The sequence below is a fragment of the Mytilus edulis genome, chromosome 14 (genome assembly GCF_963676685.1).
Source record: "Mytilus edulis chromosome 14, xbMytEdul2.2, whole genome shotgun sequence".
NCBI lineage: Eukaryota > Metazoa > Mollusca > Bivalvia > Mytilida > Mytilidae > Mytilus > Mytilus edulis.
In genome coordinates, this window is record NC_092357.1 from 41,175,541 (window position 1) to 41,195,666 (window position 20,126).

The window sequence follows — 20,126 nt, forward strand, 5'->3', positions numbered from 1 at the left end:
ACCTGGGAAAGACACGTACAAAATTTGGCGGGGTTAAACATGCATAACTGCCGTTCTCGACGATCAGTTGTTATTAATGATCAGTGTGTATCCATATATAATCAGAAACACCAGTTTAACAACCTTTAATATATTTAAAATCTTTTAAATATAGGCTACGTATAAATTTAAATATTTTATAAAAAGTAAAAATAGCTGACTTCTATACAATATATAGCTATTCAAGCAAGAATCTTTTCCATCCAGTTTACCTGTATCGTTGTGTGCAGTTAAATACCATTGAATGTATCTATAAAGCAGGTAAGTGATGCACTGTATATTATTCTTGTGTACTTTGATATTATTCTTGTGTACTTTGGTATTATTCTTGCGTACTTTGATATTATTCTTGTGTACTTTGCAAGAGGCGGAACATCCATGTACCAAGGGAACATTCAGTTAGGTTTTTTTTAAATGTCAATGTTTTCTGAGTGTATAAAATTTATAAACACAACACACGGCGTAATAGGTTATCCCTTTGATGTATTTAAATTTGTATACATGGTGTATTTGAAAGTACAGATATTTACTGAGAGATAAATTCTGATTTATTATTGAGAGAAGAACTCTTATTTATTATTTTCCCCTATCAAAGTATAGCCAGGACCTGTTTTTCCGAGTGGTTTAGTTAGTTCTACAGTGATCACTAGCCTGTCAACTACAACAACACCCCCCTTTTTTTGAAAAAAAAACAACATTAGATTTATTTACAACTTTATTATCTACAAACCATATACATTGTAATCTAATGTACGGAGAAGAATGTTCAACACTGCAGTGGTGTTCATCGTCTTAAAGTCACATTGAGGCCATTGAACATAGAGCAACAACACACAAATCACTACACGTTCTCGCAATAATAAACGGGGAAATTAATATAATTCAAAACGATTGTACATATGAAGAGAGATAACTCAAATTTTCAAGAAATTTTTAAATTATCACTTTGCTGTACGAAACACGAAAAATTTAAATGTCGAAACCATAACCACAAAAATTAAGAGACTAGCACAATGTTTTTTTTAAATATTGCCTATTGAAACGATCTACTCTTTCACAAAGTTGTATCTGAAATTATGTCATCCCATGAAAATTTCCATAAATATTATCAGTGTTAGGGGATGCACTTTGCCACAAGTGGGGTTTTGAACTCGTAACCTCAGTGTTTACATACAAGTGATCTCATTCGATGAACCACTAAATCGACCAATAGACCACTGAGGTCCCTAGTCCATATCGAGAAGAGCATGAAATGGCCCATTCTAGACAGATTTAAATAGTTGCAATATAGTGTACTTTGATTCTTAAAGAGATTTTTGTCTATTGTAGATTTGGAATATGGACAAATTTCCAAACATACAGTGTTTTCATCACGAGGATAAAGCAATGGCGTGTTATTGTCCGGACTGTGTAGAAGCTTTGTGTTCCGAATGTTCATATTATCATACACTTAAACTGAAACATAGACCTGTTCCGAATGTATTTATAAAGTTCATGCCAGCTTTTTTGTTATCAAAAATTAACAGATGTTTAAAACACAGTGAACATTCAGAATTCCAAACATCAAATCATGGAAACCCTTGTTGTAAACAATATGAAAACGAGGTCCACGGGCACTGCAGTAAAATAAATTCGGATGGTAATGTAAAGAATATTAATTTGAAAGGGCGAATAATTTTCAAAGTGAATGCTGGAGATATAACGGGATGCGATATATCAGAAACCGGTCAGATGGTTTTTGTAGATAATAAATATGACTGTTTGGTACTCCATGAAAAAGATGGCTCGTTAAATAGAACAATTGATTTGCTAAGTAAACCGTACGATGTCGCTTATATCAACGAGAACAAAATAACAGTGACGCAAGATAGTGAAATACTAATTATCAATTTAGAAACTGACCTAACAGAACGATGGATTGACCTCGGATGGAAATGTTATGGTATAAGTCATATCAATGGTATGTTAGTCGTTACGTTGGAAGACGGCAAAGGAATACGAATTTTAGACATAGAAGGTAACACTATTCGATCAATCGACAATCACACCCAAGGTGTTACGAATGCATATCTCCATGGCGACAAGTTGTATTTTACCATTCTTCCTGATGACAATAAGGTATACTGTTCGGACGCTAATGGATATGTTTCTTGGACATTTCAACACCAACGGCTGAAAGGACCACGACAAATACTAGTAGACAAAAACGGGTTTCTTTTTGTTGTTTACGAGACCTCGCTTACCGTTGCAGTTATTTCCCCTGACGGCAAGAACAGTAAAGTTCTACTTTGTGAACAAGATGGACTACATTTGCCAAAGGCTATTTCACATTTTAATAATAAGTTGTTAATATGCAATTCAACATCATGTACGGCACTACTGTATGACGTAGATTTTAAGGAAAATCTTCCGCGCTATAACACTACTGGAATATTTTTGTTTTTATCAGTATTTTTTACGATAATATTCTTAGTTCTTTGTACTTTGATTTGGAAATGAAAGTGAATCAGGATACATTTTTATTGAACGATATTTTAAACAACAAATACTCAATTTTAATGATCAGTCATTTTTTTGGTAGACGCATGAGATCTTTTCTAAAAAGGAAGACTTGTTCATACCGCGTTTAAAAATACTTTTGAAATTATCATCTAAAACACATTTTGTGCGCTGTGCGTTCAGCAAACAGCAATCAATCAATCAACCTGTGTGTGTGTGTGTGTGTGTTTGTGTGTGTGTGTGTGTGTGTGTACGCTCTGCAGCTCGTTTCAACGGTCAGCTGTATCTAATTGAGTTTCTTTTGATCGTTATTGGTCGATATTTGCTTGATCGAATTCGATATAACGTATCTCTTTCGATCGACAGACCATCTGCCAATTGTGGTCAGCATCAACTGGTTATCTTATCGTTAGAAAGAATAATAAAGTTCTTTAAAATTTTATCTTCAAAAAGTTATGTAATTGTCAATGGTATTTTTACACATAGAGTAAAAAAAAGGCAAAAGATAGCAAAAGGACTTTCAAACTCATAAGTCAAAAACAAACTGACAATGCCATGGCAAAAAATGAAAAACGCACACAAGACAAACACCACTATAAAAACACAACATAGAAAACTAAAGACTGAGTAACAAAAAACCTACCGAAAACCTGTAGTGATCTCAGGTGCTAGGCACCACAAAATAGTGGATTGGTAATTGACTCTTATCTTACCCTACACCTGCGCTAGTCAAGGGTTACACGAGGTATTGATTTCAATTGCCATGTGCTGATTTGTGCAAGTCTTTACCCCCAAAACGTAGAACGATATTTGGTGACAATTTTAAAGTTCTTAAGTAACTAATTGAAGTTCCTGGGTAATACTATGTTTCTCGCGCAAATGTTAGAATGTCAACATATATTTTTAGTTCCTGCTTCACGAAATTTGTAAACACTAGACATAACCATTTTTACCCCTCTACACTAAAGAGAGTTCAAGTGCTGCCATTGGTGAAGAATGATGTTGTCGGAATGTGCGTAATTTTTATCTTCCGGTAAATAAATGATGGCTTAATCTGCCAAGGGTTGAGAAGAAGTGACTGGCTAGCGAAGATGCTTGCACTAAGACATCACCAGATTAAACCCTCGGTCATGTAAATGTTCTAATCCTAAAAAATGTAAAATAGAAACCGTTTTTTTCATGAAAAGGGTAGATATTTTACAGTCCTGACATTCCAAGGTTAAGGACAAAGAATCATTGCCAATAGTTAAGATACGCTTTAAAGAACAATCCGAATCTCAATATATACATGACTTTTGTACCACTGAGACGTAAGGGAACTGTGAACCTCATTCTAGCTCAAACATGTCTTACTTGTATCTCCAACTAGTGTAACAAGGTCCCTTGTAATGTCGTAATATGTCATAAATATTCATGTCTAAATTAAGACGTTTGACCTCAAATGAGCCTCCTCATGGGGTTTTTATACGACCGCAAATTTTTGCGGTCGTATATTGGTATCATGTCGTCGTCCGCGTCGTCCGAAGACAGTTGGTTTCCGGACAATAACTTTAGTATAAGTAGATAGAAATCTATGAAATTTAAACACACGGTTTATAACCACAAAAGGAAGGTCGGGATTGATTTTGGGGGTAATGGTCTAATGGTTTAGGAATTAGGGGCAAAAAAGGGGCTCAAATAAACATTTTTGTAGTTTCCAGACAATAACTTGTGTTTAAGTGTATGAATCTCTCTGAAAGTATACCACAAGTTTCCATACCACAAAGGGATGGTTAGGATTGACTTTGGGGGGTTATGGCTCAAACCATTTAGGAATTAGGGGCAAATAAGAGGAACAAACTAGGGTTTCCTGGTTAATGGACAATTAAGACAATTTAAAAGCAATGTAAGGGAGGTAATCCAAATACATTTAAAGTACAATGTTGTGTATGATTGGATTTACCTCCCTTATACTACTTGTAAATTATGTATAAAGAAATGTTTTATTGTCTTGAGATAATTAGCTGTCAATTTATTTTGATAAGTTACTATTAATTAGTATCAATTTTAGCCATGACTATGTATGTCATTTTCTATTTTTAGACTTTTATGATGTATTTAAATGGGTAATTATGGTAGCAAACTCCATTGGAAATTTGAATTGAGATTATGACCACATCGTGAGGCAAAAGGGAAAAAGGGAAAAGGTGGGGAGGGGAGTGAAAACAATTTTTGGGGAGAGACAATTTTTTTCTTTTTTCGGATTTAAAATTAAAAAGAAAATTTCTTCAAATATATTTTTCGTTTTTTTTTTTTTTTTGGGGGGGGGGGGGGGTCAATAAGCAACAGCATAGTGTATTGCTCAAAAGCAAAAAAGGGGGTAAACATTTTTTTGGGGGTGGGGGTCAATTCGCAACAGCATAGTGTATTGCACAAAAGCAAAAAATTGAATATAATTTCAAATCATATTACCAATTCTAAGTTCTTTGACTACAGTAATTCTGTGTCAGAAACCTATTATGTGTCAAATATTTAATTACAATCCAAATTCAGACCTGTATCAAGCGCGAATATTGTGTCCATTTTTGCCCCAACTGTTCAGGGTTGGACCTCTGCGGTCGTATCCAGCTGCGTTCAGCGAAGCAATTTATTGATTATGACTGTGATTACTTGGCCGTTTTCATAGTGATTATTAGATTAACAGTGAGACCAAATATTTCATGATTATTTGATTATTTTATAACCTAGGACTGTATTTTTGATTATTTAATTACCTTGTTTAAAAAATAATTAATGATAATGTGATTATATTGGCAAAAAAATGTGACTATGTGATTACTTTGACATCCCCACGAGGGCCTCTCAAACGGCACAAACATTTTTTTGACAGAATAGATATTAACCCAATCTATTGTACCAAAAAATATTTTGCACACAATTGAATTCTTCGTAAAATATATATTGTAATAAAATATCTTTTGGGTTAAGCGTTGGCTTATATGATGATTTTCTAGATATTAATGACAAGGTCGCAATTAGCTTAATGTAAGAGGTAGTTTTGCAGTAATTGTAAGAAGTTTGAAGCCCGGTTGCATATTACATAAAAAAAAAATAAAAAAAAAATTTGAAAGCCTGACACACTAATGTCTAGTTCCCTTGTTAACAGTTAGGTGAACCCTGAATTGTTTCTAAGGTAATGGTACATATAGAAACAAACAGTTTTTGTATCTCATCCTTCGATGTTTCTGATTTGATTGGTTAGCGATAACTATCATTACTCTTTCAATAGACAGCACATAAAGGGGATATTTTAGGGTCAACATTGTAAACAAGCAAACATTACTTCATTTGTTGATACACTCACGTCTACACGCTGTGATCGGGCAATCGAGAACGCTTTAATGGTATTGAAAAATTAAAGCATTATGATTAATACACTTAAAGTTTCTAAGCAGATGCAATCGCATGATGGGTGGCTGTTGAAAGCTCTGGATTATTAACTGGGAGATATAGCATATATGCTAGTACATGTATAATGTTGAAGGATGAAATTTAAACAAAACAAAACCGCAGGACAGGAGTTTTGAGTAAAAAAAAGCAGGATGAGCAACTTGGCAAAAAAAAAGGGGGCAGAAAAAGGCAGGATGACAATTTATGTAAAAAGAGTTAGGATAAACTAAGAAAAAAAATGCAGGACCGAACAGAGTGAAAAATAAAAAGGCAGGACAGAGACTACAACTAAAAAAAAAATGCAGGACAAAATTTTTCATCCTAGCCCCCACCCCTTAAAATCAAATGGTAGCTCCCTTATTCAGAAAAGAAGCTGCTTCGTTTGTTATGATTCGCCAAACAGAACAACCCGTATTTGTTTTCCATTTTATATTTTTATTTGTTGACTTTAAATTACTTTCCGGATCCACCTCCATGACCATGCAAATGTTCGTTGGCAACAAATATCTGAAATAGGAAAGTAATAAACACATTATAGCATTACGCAATTTGAAACACTCCATTGTTCAGACAACAGAAATGTTCTTTGTCAATAAATACCTGCAATAGACATATCAGGCGCGGATCCAGAAGGGGGGGGGGGGGGTTCCGGGGGTTGGAACCCCCCTTTTTTTTTGGACGATCAATGCATTTGAATGGGGACATATAATTGGAATCCCCCCTTTGTCCTGGGTTAGGAACCCCCCCCCCTTTTAAAAGGGCTGAATCCGCCCCTGCATATTAGTCAACAAAAGAAACTATACAAGGCAATGTATTTTCCATTTATAATGAAATTGGATACAATGTACAGAGGTAAATAATTGCTCTATTGATCTAATTTATATAGAGTGTTATTTTCTTATCAAAACCACTGATTTAAGGCAAAAAAAAACGGAACAAAAATCGTATTTTCACCCAAAAGTTCAAAAATCGATATTAGAACTTAAAACTTTTAAACTTAAACATGGTCTGCTTAAAATTTTGAATGCCTTTGCAGATATTTGAATACTTAATTCTCATCTTCGAAATTAAGTGCCGACTTTTGTCATCATTTTCCGCAAAATAAATTTGACCCCTGTGTTCAATAACTCGGTATTTTCTAAATTTCCGATTAGGTCAAATTCTTTTAATCATACGCATTTGCTTTGTAAATGAATGTTTTTCATTGGATAATTTAACAGTTTTTCCTATTTATTATATTTTATGATAAATTTTAGTTCAAACTTGTGTTTCTTTTGTTGACTAGATTAAGAATATTATAAACAAATTTGCCTATAATTGCTTACATCATTTGTACATCCACTTCATTTGAACTGTGATGAATAATTGTCTCCATGGCAATCATACCACATCTCCTAATTCGCCTTTTCAGAATCTAAAGGACTGTCATGGGTAATTTAATTGTTCGTACCCCAAAATGAAAATAACGTCACGTCATTGGTTGAATTTCTATTGTTTAGGACGTTTTAAACCAATCACAACGTTTTGGTGACTTTTAAAAATATTACCCCAAATGTACATTAACACTGGCATTTGCACCCCCACGATCCAGAACTGGTGAAACAAAAGCTGACGAATTCTTTCAACTTCTCGTCACTTCACTTATAAAGTAGTCCACTCTAAAACGAGCTTTGGCAGCTTTATATCAACTTAGCGTTTAACTTTACAAATGCCAGCAAATCTAATTGAATAATATTTTCTTTTAATTCAGTCGTCCTGAAGATGCATGAAATATTTGTCACTGGACGTTAAGCAACCAACAAAGATCAATATTTTTTTTTAATTTAGATAACCAAATACGAGTAAATCCTCTCGGATTGGAAAGATTTCTGAAAACGATGTTATGGTTTTCAGAATCCGCAAATGATCAAAATGTTACTGTTTTCAGAATCCGAAAAGAAACAAACTGATCAAAAGGTAGTCGCCGAATTTAGAAATGTATAAATATAGACCAAGCAGAGTTTAATTAAATTTTGATAATTTTTTCATTGGATATCTAAGAGCACACAATGACATATGGGCCTGATTTGACAACCCAATGGTTGATAATTGAGATCGTGGCTAGAATACTTCATTCCTTTCCTTTGAAATCCCATACAAATAGGCAAAAAGACTTAAGTCCTCTGAATGAATATTCCAGGAATGTGAAAGTGTACACCTTTACCTATAAGGGAGAATACAACTCAGGACGCGAGTCGTAAGTTGGTGGGATTAAGGTCCGACAGAAGCGTACGTTACCGATGAAGAATTTACGTATTGGTTAAGTTATAAGTACGATATTTATTTAAAATGTCTATATGCATTTACCAGGATCCAGGAATTTGAAAGTTGCACATTATTTTTTATGTTTTATTGAAAGTTACAAGCACAAAATTAAAGATACATGTAAAAATGGCTATACATTAGTAATGTTTACTCAGTGTTAAGTCATCAAAAGAACACATCAAGTTATCACATGGTTTGCCTCTTTCAAAATGCATCTTAATTTTCGTATTCCAACAATAATTCACCAGGACAAAACAAACAAAATTCATAATTGATCATGTTTTAAAGACGGTTTATGTAGATTTCGGAAATTATTGCGATTTTTTTATGAACGGACAAAAAAGCACGATTAATTATAGCGATATCAGGATAACCTGTATACAAATATATGTATTTGATATCAGAATACGAGTTCTTATTATAGCGATACTCGCCTAGTCGCATTATTCACACTAGGGAGCTACCATTTGATTTTTAGGGGGGGGGGGGGCTAGGATGAAAAATTTTGTCCTGCATTTTTTTTTAGTTGTAATCTCTGTCCTGCATTTTTATTTTTCACTCTATTCGGTCCTGCCTTTTTTTATTAGTTTATCCTGACTTTTTTTTACATAAATTGTCATCATGCCTCTTTTTTTTTTGCAAAGTTGCTCATCCTGCCTTTTTTTATTCAAAACTCCTGTCCTGGCTTTTTTCAAATTTCATCCTAGCCCACCACCCCTCAATATCAAATGGTAGCTCCCTTACGATACTCACCTAGTCGCATTATTCGCATTAATAAGAACCTCGCATTAATTTCTGAACTTACAGTATTATTTTTAAGACCCTGTTGGTCATACAGCCCTTCACGTGTTTCTGGCTTTCAAAATTTTGGCTTTGAGCGTTCCTGATGAAGGTAAATCCAGAAAATCGCATCGAACTTTATCGGTAACTGTTGTTATTTTCATTTTTTATATAGATCTAACTTAATGTAAACACACTGCGTGTGTCTATGTGTATGTGTGTAGAAGGATTCAAATATACAAACCACAGTCCAGTAGTTAACGAATTCATCAGGAGTAACACATCCGTCACCTAAAGATGAAAGTATAAAAATGTGAAAGTTAACTTATTGGCATAAGCAACAAGTATGTACTATTGAAGTGGTCATGTGCATTTAAGGATGTTCGCTACTCTGTTTCAAAATAACAAGCTTTTAAAAAGAATATTCCAAATTGATAATATATGAATAAAGAAACGAAAAAAGCAACAACAAAAATATGGGTCAGTGTGCTCGTTTTCGAGATATAAGCCATTGAAAATTTGGGGGGAAATAATTCTCTCTAGACTTTTCATATATTTAACATTGACACCTTTTTTCTTTCAAAAACGATGAAAAAATAAACAAGGATTTTATAAGATTTTCAAAGAAGATTTTTAAAACTATGTTTAATCAAATAATGGAAAGAAAAGTAGGGGTTAATGGCCATTTTTTTAATGGCTCTACATGGATAAAACCAGGATTCCGAATATCTGGCAAAAATTCAAACACACGAGGAGCGAACTTCCTTAAGCATGTGTGTTTGGATGTATGTTTGTGTTGCATGACAACAGAGAGTCGTCTTTACAATATGTTTAGCTTTAAAGCATCCCAAGTCTAAACAATATTGTGAATAAATTAAACAGAAACCGTTAAAGATCTGCCAACTAGTATTGTTTATATCTCAATCCACCCCCTTGTAATCTTAAGGTGGTACATCACACTACAGGGAGATAACTCTGTAAAATCAGCTGAACGTTTTAATAACGTTCTATTGTTAAGGAAATATTGTAAGCTTCTCAATGATCAAAATTAGTGTTTGTTAAACTGTTATATATCCAATGAAATTTTTCCGATAAAGTGTGTGGTTCAAGTTGTTTGAATTTTTTATATTTTTGTCAAAGGGTCAAAGTAAATATTTTGTCAAAATTTTATGAAAATTAAAAGAGCCAAATTAATTTTAGTCAAGGTGTTTGATACCACCTTAATAAGTTGACTTACAAAAGGTAACCAAAGAACATTCACCGCCCCCCCCCCCCCCCCCCCCCCCGAAAAAAAAATAACAAAAAAAAATCACCATTTCAGTGAATGTTCTTTACTCGCCGTTTCAGAATCTTAAGGATTATAGGTAATTGCATTGTTTGTACCCAAAATGAAAATTATGTCACATCATTGGTTGAATTCCCATCGTTTAGGACGTCTTAAGCCAATCACAACGTTTTGATTTACGCTTGTGAAAATATTACTCAGAATTCATTAAATACAGAAACGGCGAATAACTAAAAGCATGTTCAAAGTACTTAATCTGCTGATACATGTATGAAATCAATTCGTCCAATACTTTTATATTATATGTTTCTATACTTCATAGAAGATTTGTTTTGTCATTGGAAATATTTCGATGATATATTTGATTCAAGTTTATTAAGAAATAAATTGGCACCGTTAATGTTATCAAAATTTAATCCACTAGGTCAATACCTCTCCAGGTGGACTGTTGGTCCCAAATGGTATCACCAGCCACTACTTCAATATACTTGCATGAACATACATGATGTAGTAAAATTGGTACCGTTAATGTTATTACTGTTCTAAAACTAACTCCTTCTATCATAGTTGACCTTTGGATGTTTTGTTTTTGTTGTTCTTTGTTCGAAATGACCTGCAAATATGACTTCACATCTAAGCTTTTAGTTTCTATCGTACCAAACATGCCAAATTAGATTTATTGCAGAAAAATAATAAAACAATGTATGTGGTTGCTTTTTTACATAACATGGCTATTTATCTTTATCTAATAATTATTACTTACTATCTGCATCAAGCTTTGCAAAATAAGCATCGTAATCGTGTTTTTCTAAATGGTGGTCACCATCTAAATCATAGTCATCATATAAAACGTGAGCAAAATCATGAAGTTCAGGATTAGTAGCTGTAATGTGAACAGTGTACTCGTGTCTGCTTACAGTTCCACTACCTAAAAAAAAGTATGTGATTCAGGATTAATAAGTGGTACATAGTCACCTTATAAATCATAGTCATCACGTACAACGTGAGCAAAATTTTGAAGTTCAGGATTAGTAGCAGTTATGTGAACAGTGTACTCGTGTCTGCTTACAGTTCCACTACCCGAAAAATGATGTTATTCAGGATTAATAAAAAGTGTTACACCCAAAATGTGTTTACTTTTTATTTTTTTTAAGGGGACTAGTCTTGTGAACATTTAATTTAAACGATAGTATTCTGCAAATTAAAATCGTCTGAATTTACAATAATAAGTTAAAATGTAACTTTGACTAGAAAATGCAACTTAATAACTCCAGTTCGGATAGTATGAGGGTTTAGATGGCGGTCCCTCATTTCTGTCTTCTTTTATTTATAGGCCATGTCTCTTTATTCTTTATCCTTTTTGCTCATTATTATCTATTAGCACCTCATTATTCTCTCTTCTTTATTTTTTGGGGTCCTCTTTTCTCCTTTTTTTTTAATTTTTGGCCCATTATTCTCTATTCTGTAAACCTCCATCAACACCCTCATAGTATAAAAGAACACCCTCATAGTATAAAAGCTTTCATAGTTTTTCACCATAAAATCTATGCGGGAGCAGTCAGATAAGGCCATTCTCGTCCTTGGTGTAAAAATCATGGTGGAACATTTACATAATTATCTATTTAAATGTGTAGAAAGATCAATGAACGGAATTATCTCGTTTAGCTTGATAGACAACGAAATCAATTTTTGAATATATCATTGTTTTCGCATAATTCCCTTAACAACTCAGTGGGCCAAGTGTATGAGCTAAGTTTGTTGATTATTTAATAGATACTGACGGGTCTATCGTATTATGACACATAAACTATTGTGGAAGTACTCTGTATTCGTGTTTGTTACTAAAAAAATGTAATGAAAATCAACTTTCTTGTACCGCGCGCTAAACGGAAGAACAGAACAAGCCATTTTAAAGCCATTGGTAGAACAAGTGCAGAAACCGATCTCATGACTTTCCGCACTTAACACTGTCCCAGTTTAGGGGAGGGTTGGTGCCTTCAAACATGTTTTACGCCGTCACATTGTGCCTGTTCCAAGTAAAGTGCATGTAATTGAGTTGTCGTTTATTGATGCTTCTCATATTTATTTTTCGTTTGTTTTTTTTTGTATAGTTTGTTCTTTTGTTGTGCTGTTGCACCACTGTACCAGGTTAGGGGAGGGTTTGCGCCTTCATACATGTTTAACTCCGCCACATTTTGTATTTACCGGTCCCAAGTCAGGGGCCTGTAGTTCAGTGGTTGTCGTTGGTTTTTCGTAAATTGTTTTGCTATAATTTAGGCCGTAAGTTTTCTGAATTGAATTGTTTTATATAATTCATGTCGGGGCCTTTTATAGCCGATTATACGGTATGGTTTTTTTTCTCATTGCTGAAGGCTGCCTATAACTGCTTACATCCACTTCATTTTAACTTTGGTGGATAGTTGTCTCATTGGCAATCATACCACATATCTTTATTTTTATATTGAGGCAAGCACGCTGTCACAAGAGAATCAGCGTGATTTGTAGGATCGGGAAAGAATATGCCTTTTGTTGGGTCCGGTCATGTTTGTACTCATGTTTGAAGTTGCTATCTCATTCTTAGAAAGATGTTACGTTTAGTGTGTCCTCAGTTTACACTCATCATCAGAATCGTAAACAACAAACAAGGGATCGGTTTACACTCACCATCAGAATCGAAAACAAAAAACACGTGATCAGTTTACACTCACCATCAGTATCGTAAACAACAAATACGTGATCCAATTCAGTTCTTTCGAAGCAGGCGTCATGGTCAGTATCCGATGTTAAAAACATACTCATGGCGGTCTCATTGTATGGCTTAAAGTTTATCCTATAAAATGTAATAAAATTCATTTTAAACCCGTGTGATATGACAAAATTGACGTTCTGACACAGTCTAAAGATATATATTTGTCTCAAGACTCTACTGATTATGTTCTGTTTATGACTCATATTTGTCAATCTTTAATCGGATGACATACATGTACTTTCACATAAGTACAATGATATGACAATACTACTTGCACTTGTAATACTAAAACTAAACATTGGAGGGACCTTTGTTGCCATGTGATCTACGTAGTTTGTCTAGTATCTAAAGAGATCAGAATAGCCTGTCAACACTACGGTTGTGAGTGTTAACTTTACGTTACTTGCAAAAGTACGTTCGACTTCGATCTTAAGTGAGTAGGATTGCCAGTTTTCCACCCCAAGGTCGGTGATTCTATTCGGGGACTCCGGCTTCCTTTCACCATATTAAAGTTTTATCCAAGTTAATTATTTCACCCCCGGCTTCCTTTCACCATATTAAAGTTTTATCCAAGTTAAGTATTTCACCCCCGGCTTCCTTTCACCATATTAAAGTTTTATCCAAGTTAATTATTTCACCTACATAAAAAAAAAATTGTCCTTGACTGCTTTTTTTATTCACACTATTATGTCTGTATTCTACGGTTTCTAAATGTTTTGTCATATTCTCAATTCTTATATTTCAAAAGCGTACAGATAACTAAATTTGATTTTTTGAAATGTTTTAACTATATCTAAAGAAACAAAAGAAAGGACAGTTTGAACCAAAACTACAAGAATGCAAGTGCTAAGCATACACTAACTCGTAATCCAAAGTATCAGAACACAGGAAATATATGTCTGATAGCTTCAAAAAGCGCACTCACACACTACAAATCATCACTGTCCATCTGATGACCACATATGAAGTCATACACTAGTACGTACTGTTTAGTAGCAGATTTTTCCTCAAAACCGTGTTGTTTTTATAAAGGGACGTAACACCACTACTAACCGTGTCTTGAAATAAGCCCCGCCTACTAACCCAATATGAAATATATACTGTCTCCACGAGGTTGCCACTCGACGTTAAGCAACCAACAATCAATCAATCAATCTATCAACCAGCCCAGTTAGTCTTTTAATTTGACAAAAAAGTAACGGTTTTCTCAGTCAAGTATCAGATGAAAATTAATATAGTGCTTGTTGTTCAGTGTGAGCCAAGGCTCCGTGTTAAAGGTCGTACTTTGACCTATAATTGTTAACTTTTTATACATATTGACTTGGATGGAGAGTTGTCTCATTGTCATACATACCATATCTTCTTATTTGTATTCCCAGCTACACTATAATTGATATACTTAACAGTCAGTAAGGTGACAACTATAAGTTACACTTTAGAGACGCATTACATACTCAGTGGCGGATCCAGAAATTTTCATAAGTGGGGGCCCACTGACTGACCTTAGAGGGGACCCGCTCCAGTCACGATTCAGTGATTCCCTATATAAGCAACCAATTTTTTCCCCGAAAAGGGGGCCCGGGCCCCCTGCCCCGTCCCTAAATCCGCATCTGATACTAATCGCCTAGTTATATTTTCAAAACAGAATACCAAATACGTAGTCCAGTCTTATAATACCTTGAAATCTTTGTCTCTTTCTAAAATTACTATTTTGGCTGGTATATAATTTATATTCATTTCGAGAGGAGACTTCGATTATTGTTAACCTCGATTATTGTACATTTTAGAATTCAGTCCATTTTTAAATAAAAATCAGTGCAAGCAACCCTCTATACAAATAGGTCCATATGAATACTTACTGCGCAGCAGATGAAAGTCCTAAAAGACAACAAACAACTAAGAAATACATCATGATGAATTCTCCGTTTGAAATAAACTAAATGTAACGAATATTATCTACTTCAGGCTTATATGTGAAGATCGTGACGTAGAGTTCGTCTGACCTAATAGATACTAGGAAAAGTTGTATAGTCTCTTATGCTAGAAGGGAACAATGTTGTCTTAGTCACGAACTAGAGATAAGACCTTGGGTCTCTTCATATTTATGTAACTGTAAATTTAACTGGGAAATAACGAGTCCAAAGTTTTGTGTACATTATAAAAACACTTTTTACACTTCATTCAAACATATTTTGAAATAATTTCAAGCTAAGTCGTGTCTTGCGTGTATGTAGACTCTGCTGCATTCCCAAAACTAATTTGTTCTGCATAAAATATCTTTCTATATACACTACTATTGTTTCAAAAGTTAGTATAGATTTCGGACATGTTGTAGTTCATGTATGTTGTTATATTCTATTTTGAGGTCTATTTTTTGTCAAATAGTTCTTCACGTGTTTTGGTACTTTTACATCTTTATCAGTCATATATTTGGCTTTGGGCATTCCTTATCCATAAATATATATAGATCTAATTAGACAAGCAATTACTGTTCTACTATATACAACTAGTTCAATCAGATTTTATTATCAGATTAGACATGCACATGCAGTTGTATTTATAACCGCTATATCTATTACATGACGTTACTTATAAAAATTCCTACACAGACGAAATAGTTCTGTAAATTAGTTGCATTTTTTTTCTGGACATAATTTTAGATCACTTTATTGGTATGCTAAGTTTAAGAAGCTAAATTTATGAAGTAGATTAATGTGAAAATTCGGCCGTGAACTGATAGGATACAGATGTTCAGTGGTTGTCGTTTGTTGATGTGGTTCATAAGTGTTTCTCGTTTCTCGTTTTTTGGGGCCCTTTATGGCTTGTTGTTCGTTGTGAGCCAATGCTCCGTGTTGATACCGTACTTTGATCTATGATGGTTTTCTTTTACAAATTGTGAATTCGGTGGACAGTTGTCTCATTGGCACTCATACCACATTTTCGTATCACGCTCGAATAAAACAAGTTATGAAGGCCTTGTTACAATATGTTAAAAAGTAAAAAATTATATCTGTTCGGCATCTTTTCTGATGTTGGGTTGATTTCATTTAGACAGGTACGGTACATCCGTTTTTTTTTTAAATTGTATTTCATAGATTTTATTTCAATGTAGATACTATTAAAACAATCAATAGAGGAACAATTTTTGTATGTGAATTCATAATTTATTCACCATCACTGCCGTCATTTCTAATGTTAGTTTAGTGGACAGTCATTTTAAATTATAAGTTTAAACCTATTTATTTATAGTGAATTCGGAAAAAAGTTACTACAACTCATATTAGTCCCTACCCACTTCGCGGGTGCGAGTGCTGCCTTGTAGCGGTATTAGCCGGCTCTTTTTGAGATCTGCAAGGGTGTATTTAGCGTACACGAGATTTGTCTCTCTCTTAACATGGATCAGTCATTTATTGTCCCCTTCCGACGGACTTTCATCGTTACCTCAAAATCATAATCGCACTGGTGTCAAGGGAGAGCCGAAAATTTAGTCACTGGAACGAGAAACGAACCGGGAACCATTGCGTAAGTAGTCCAATGCACTAACAACTACACCACGGCTCTTCTCTCATAAATCTAAATTATTGATTCCTTCATAACAGCTTGACAACTTGAAAATCAAATACAATGTACTTTTGAGTAAATTTTAACTTGCAAAATTCAACGATGACTTGATGAATTATGACTATTTATTTTATTGTAATTTTGTTCATTTAAATAAATAAATAAATTTAGGACACGGCAAAACATCAATATTTATCTATGAGGCCTTTTATCAAATGATTCCCTTGTATTATTTGAAATACAAACAAGTAATTGTGCAAATGGCATTAAACATGATAAATTTTTCACATAAAGTTAATTACACGAGTAAGAAATTGTTTTGATGAAATCTTAAAATTAATATCAGATGTGAACCTACTTAAATTACACTGAACATGTATAGTGCACATGCATCAAATTTTAAATATATCGTGACAAACGTGACTTTATATTCTTATAAAAACATTTTTTGAATAGCAATGACAATGCGTAATCTCTGATTTCTTTAAAAACTTGAATTTTTTTGTCATAACGCTCTTCCACTGTTTTGGGTTTTAGGGTACTTTTACATCCTCGGCTTTTAACTAGTTAGTTTTGAGCGGTTCTGATGAAGGTAAATCCAGAAAAGCGCCTCGGACGAATACAAGTATGAAATGTGTTGTTTTCATTTTATTTTTAGGACAAATCTGAATGATAGCCAAATCGTCCTAATATAATATTTGATTAGATTTATTGGCCCAACTATCTGAAAGTAACATTTGGAAGGAAGTTGTTTGTTCATAATTGATTCCCGGTAGACATGCCAACAATCTATAATCTTTGCTTTATAACGTTGGAAAATTTTCTAGGTTATATTGTGCAGGGAATATGTCGTTCAGGAACAACGTGCCCGGATATACGATATTGGAACAACAGGCACTATCCAAAAAACCAATATTCAAGATTTAATGACCGCCAAATTTGAATGATAGCCAAATCGTCCTTATATAATAATTGATGGGACTTATTGGTCCAACTCTCGTAAAGTAACATTTGGTAGGAAGTTGTTTGTTCATAATTGATCCTCGGTAGACATGCCAGCAATCTGTAATCTTTGCTTAACGTTTGAAAATTTTCTAGGCTATATGCATAAATGAAAACATTTAAAACTCATTAAGGAGCTACCGTTTGTTTTACTAGGAAAGGGGGAGGGGTGGGGCTTGGATAAAAAAAATAAAAAATGTCCTTTATTTTTTAAGTTGTAAACTCTGTCCTTGCCTTTTAATTTTTCACTCTATTTGGTCTAGATTTTGTTAGCATAGTAAAGTTTCCTTTCACGGATTTGGCTATACTTTTTGGACCTTTTGGATTATAGCTCTTCATCTTTTATATACGCTTTGGATTTCAAATATTTTGGACACGAGTATCACTGAAGAGACATGTATCGTCGAAATACGCATCTGGTGCAGGAACATTGGTACCGTTAATGTTATTATCCATTACATTTTGACATGAAATGACATCCCGTCTTATTATTACTAAAAAATCATGTCCTGTCTTTTTTCTCTCATTCTACCCCCCCCCCCCCCCCCCCTTTCCCCCACATTTTAAAATCAAATGGTAGTTCCCTAAGACAAAAGAAGATGGGTGAGATGACCCACATAAATACGTCAGACAACCGCAAGTACTTCATATTAAAATATTTGTCCTCTCACTCTCGAATCGCAACATGCTTAATATATTATAAAGTCACATGTTCATTTTTATAGAGAAAATGGTTGCCTCCCTTGAATGACTGCAATCTTGTATTATGAATTGTGTATAAAGTCAATTCTTTTGTATATGTATTGTGGATTTTACATCAACAATGAAGTACTGTGGATACCTTATTACTCGTTGGATACCAACTTTCTTGCATTTCGTTGGTGGGGGTGCGCCACGAAACGAAATTTTCAACCAATGACAGATTTCCTATAGATGTGTTTGCAAACTTCGGCAAAACCACGAATTTAAATATTCATGTAAATGTAAGGTTTCATTAATCCACGAAAATAAGTGAATCCGAAGTTTTTTAAACAAATGTCATTTGAACCTTCATCCAATCGTATGTTAAATAAAAGGGCTTGTTTTCTTTAATATGGCATTTCACTGATTGACGCATATTCTCAAGTCACAACTAACAACCTAACAAATGAAAACTTTTGCAATCGCAATGAGAACCACTTTGTTTATCTTGATCTCATGAACATTTTAATTTTTTAAAACAGACTACAACTTACACCCTATGTAAATTAATATCTAGGTGCCTGTACAAGTCACCGAGGACTATTTTGTTTCTGGTTTAACCTTTAAAATATAAACATAAAGTGCAATAGTGGAACGCTTTTCTTTGGTAAATTTATTTTCTTTATTATGTTTATAGTGCGTTGTGTTTTTCTGCCATCTTTATAGGCCCGTTTCCCCTCATTTTTAATATTTTATCATGCAAAAAAAAAGACAATCTATAAGTAGATCAATTACCCTTCCGTCTATGAAATGTAAAGATACTTCTTTCTTTATTTATTCTACGTCAATTTTTTTTAACAAACAAATGCCAGTTTCCACAGTTTAATTACACATATGAATTAAATATATCATTCGATTATTTTTGTGAAATTTGATAAAAAGCCAGATAATTAAGTAATGGATATAAGCCAATAACAGTCTATTCTGTAAAATATACACATGGAAAAAAGTATTGCAACACCAAATTTAAATTTAAATTAAAACAACACTCTTTATTTTTTTGTGATATAATTTGTTGAAATAGAACTAGTTAAACATTATTCAAATATAACCTGAGTTTAATCAATAAATATCTACTCAATAAGTTCTTATCTGCACATGCAGCTACTGCACTCGTAAACAATAAAACAGATGTTTATATCCTCATTGTTTTCAACACTTTACATAACCAAGTTTATAATGTTATGCGATTGACACCTTGTAATTGGTCATCCACAACTCACAACTGCAGCAAGATGGCAGATAAGCAGCATGAGAGAAGCAGGTATGTCGCTGTGATAATTGCACTCTCACTATCCAACGCTCTCTCCCACTCATTCTCTCTCCAACACCCGCTTTCCATCTTTCTCCCACTCGCTTCACTCTATCCACCTCTTTCGCTCTCTCTCACTATCGTTCACTCCCACTCTCAAATTCTCGCTACCTCGCTCCCCACTCTCGCTCTCTCGCTACCTCGATCTCCCACTACCTCGCTCTCTCGCTACCTCGATCTCCTACTACCTTACTCTCCTACTTTTCCACTCTCCCAGTCTCGCACTCTCCCACTCTTGCTCTCTCCCACTCTCGCGTTATCGCTCTCTCCCACTTCCCACTCTCCCACTTTCACTTTCTTGCTCACTAGCTCTGTCCTACTCTTACTTTCCCTCCTTGGAAGCTGATGTTATGGATAATTTCGTGTGCAACTTGTAGCCGAACAGGAGATACATAAAAGCGGTGTCTGGTACAGTCAGTGCTTAT

At 34.2% G+C, this 20,126-nt stretch overlaps 2 protein-coding genes across 2 annotated transcripts; one reads left to right on the forward strand and one right to left on the reverse strand.

The window, feature by feature from the left end:
* The first annotated feature begins 212 nt into the window (after positions 1 to 212).
* Positions 213 to 2,551, forward strand: LOC139503130 (uncharacterized). Its single transcript, XM_071292856.1, has 2 exons — positions 213 to 300; positions 1,369 to 2,551. The coding sequence occupies exon 2, from the start codon at positions 1,378 to 1,380 to the stop codon at positions 2,536 to 2,538; it is 1,161 nt and encodes a 386-aa protein (XP_071148957.1). The 5' UTR covers positions 213 to 300; positions 1,369 to 1,377; the 3' UTR covers positions 2,539 to 2,551.
* Positions 2,552 to 6,381: 3,830 nt separating this feature from the next.
* LOC139503166 (uncharacterized) lies at positions 6,382 to 15,102 on the reverse strand. The gene is made up of 5 exons (XM_071292899.1): positions 14,945 to 15,102; positions 13,045 to 13,166; positions 11,100 to 11,264; positions 9,296 to 9,342; positions 6,382 to 6,474 (listed from the first exon to the last, which is right to left on the reverse strand). The coding sequence occupies exons 1-5, from the start codon at positions 14,995 to 14,997 to the stop codon at positions 6,421 to 6,423; spliced, it is 441 nt and encodes a 146-aa protein (XP_071149000.1). The 5' UTR covers positions 14,998 to 15,102; the 3' UTR covers positions 6,382 to 6,420.
* Between the last annotated feature and the right edge of the window lie 5,024 nt (positions 15,103 to 20,126).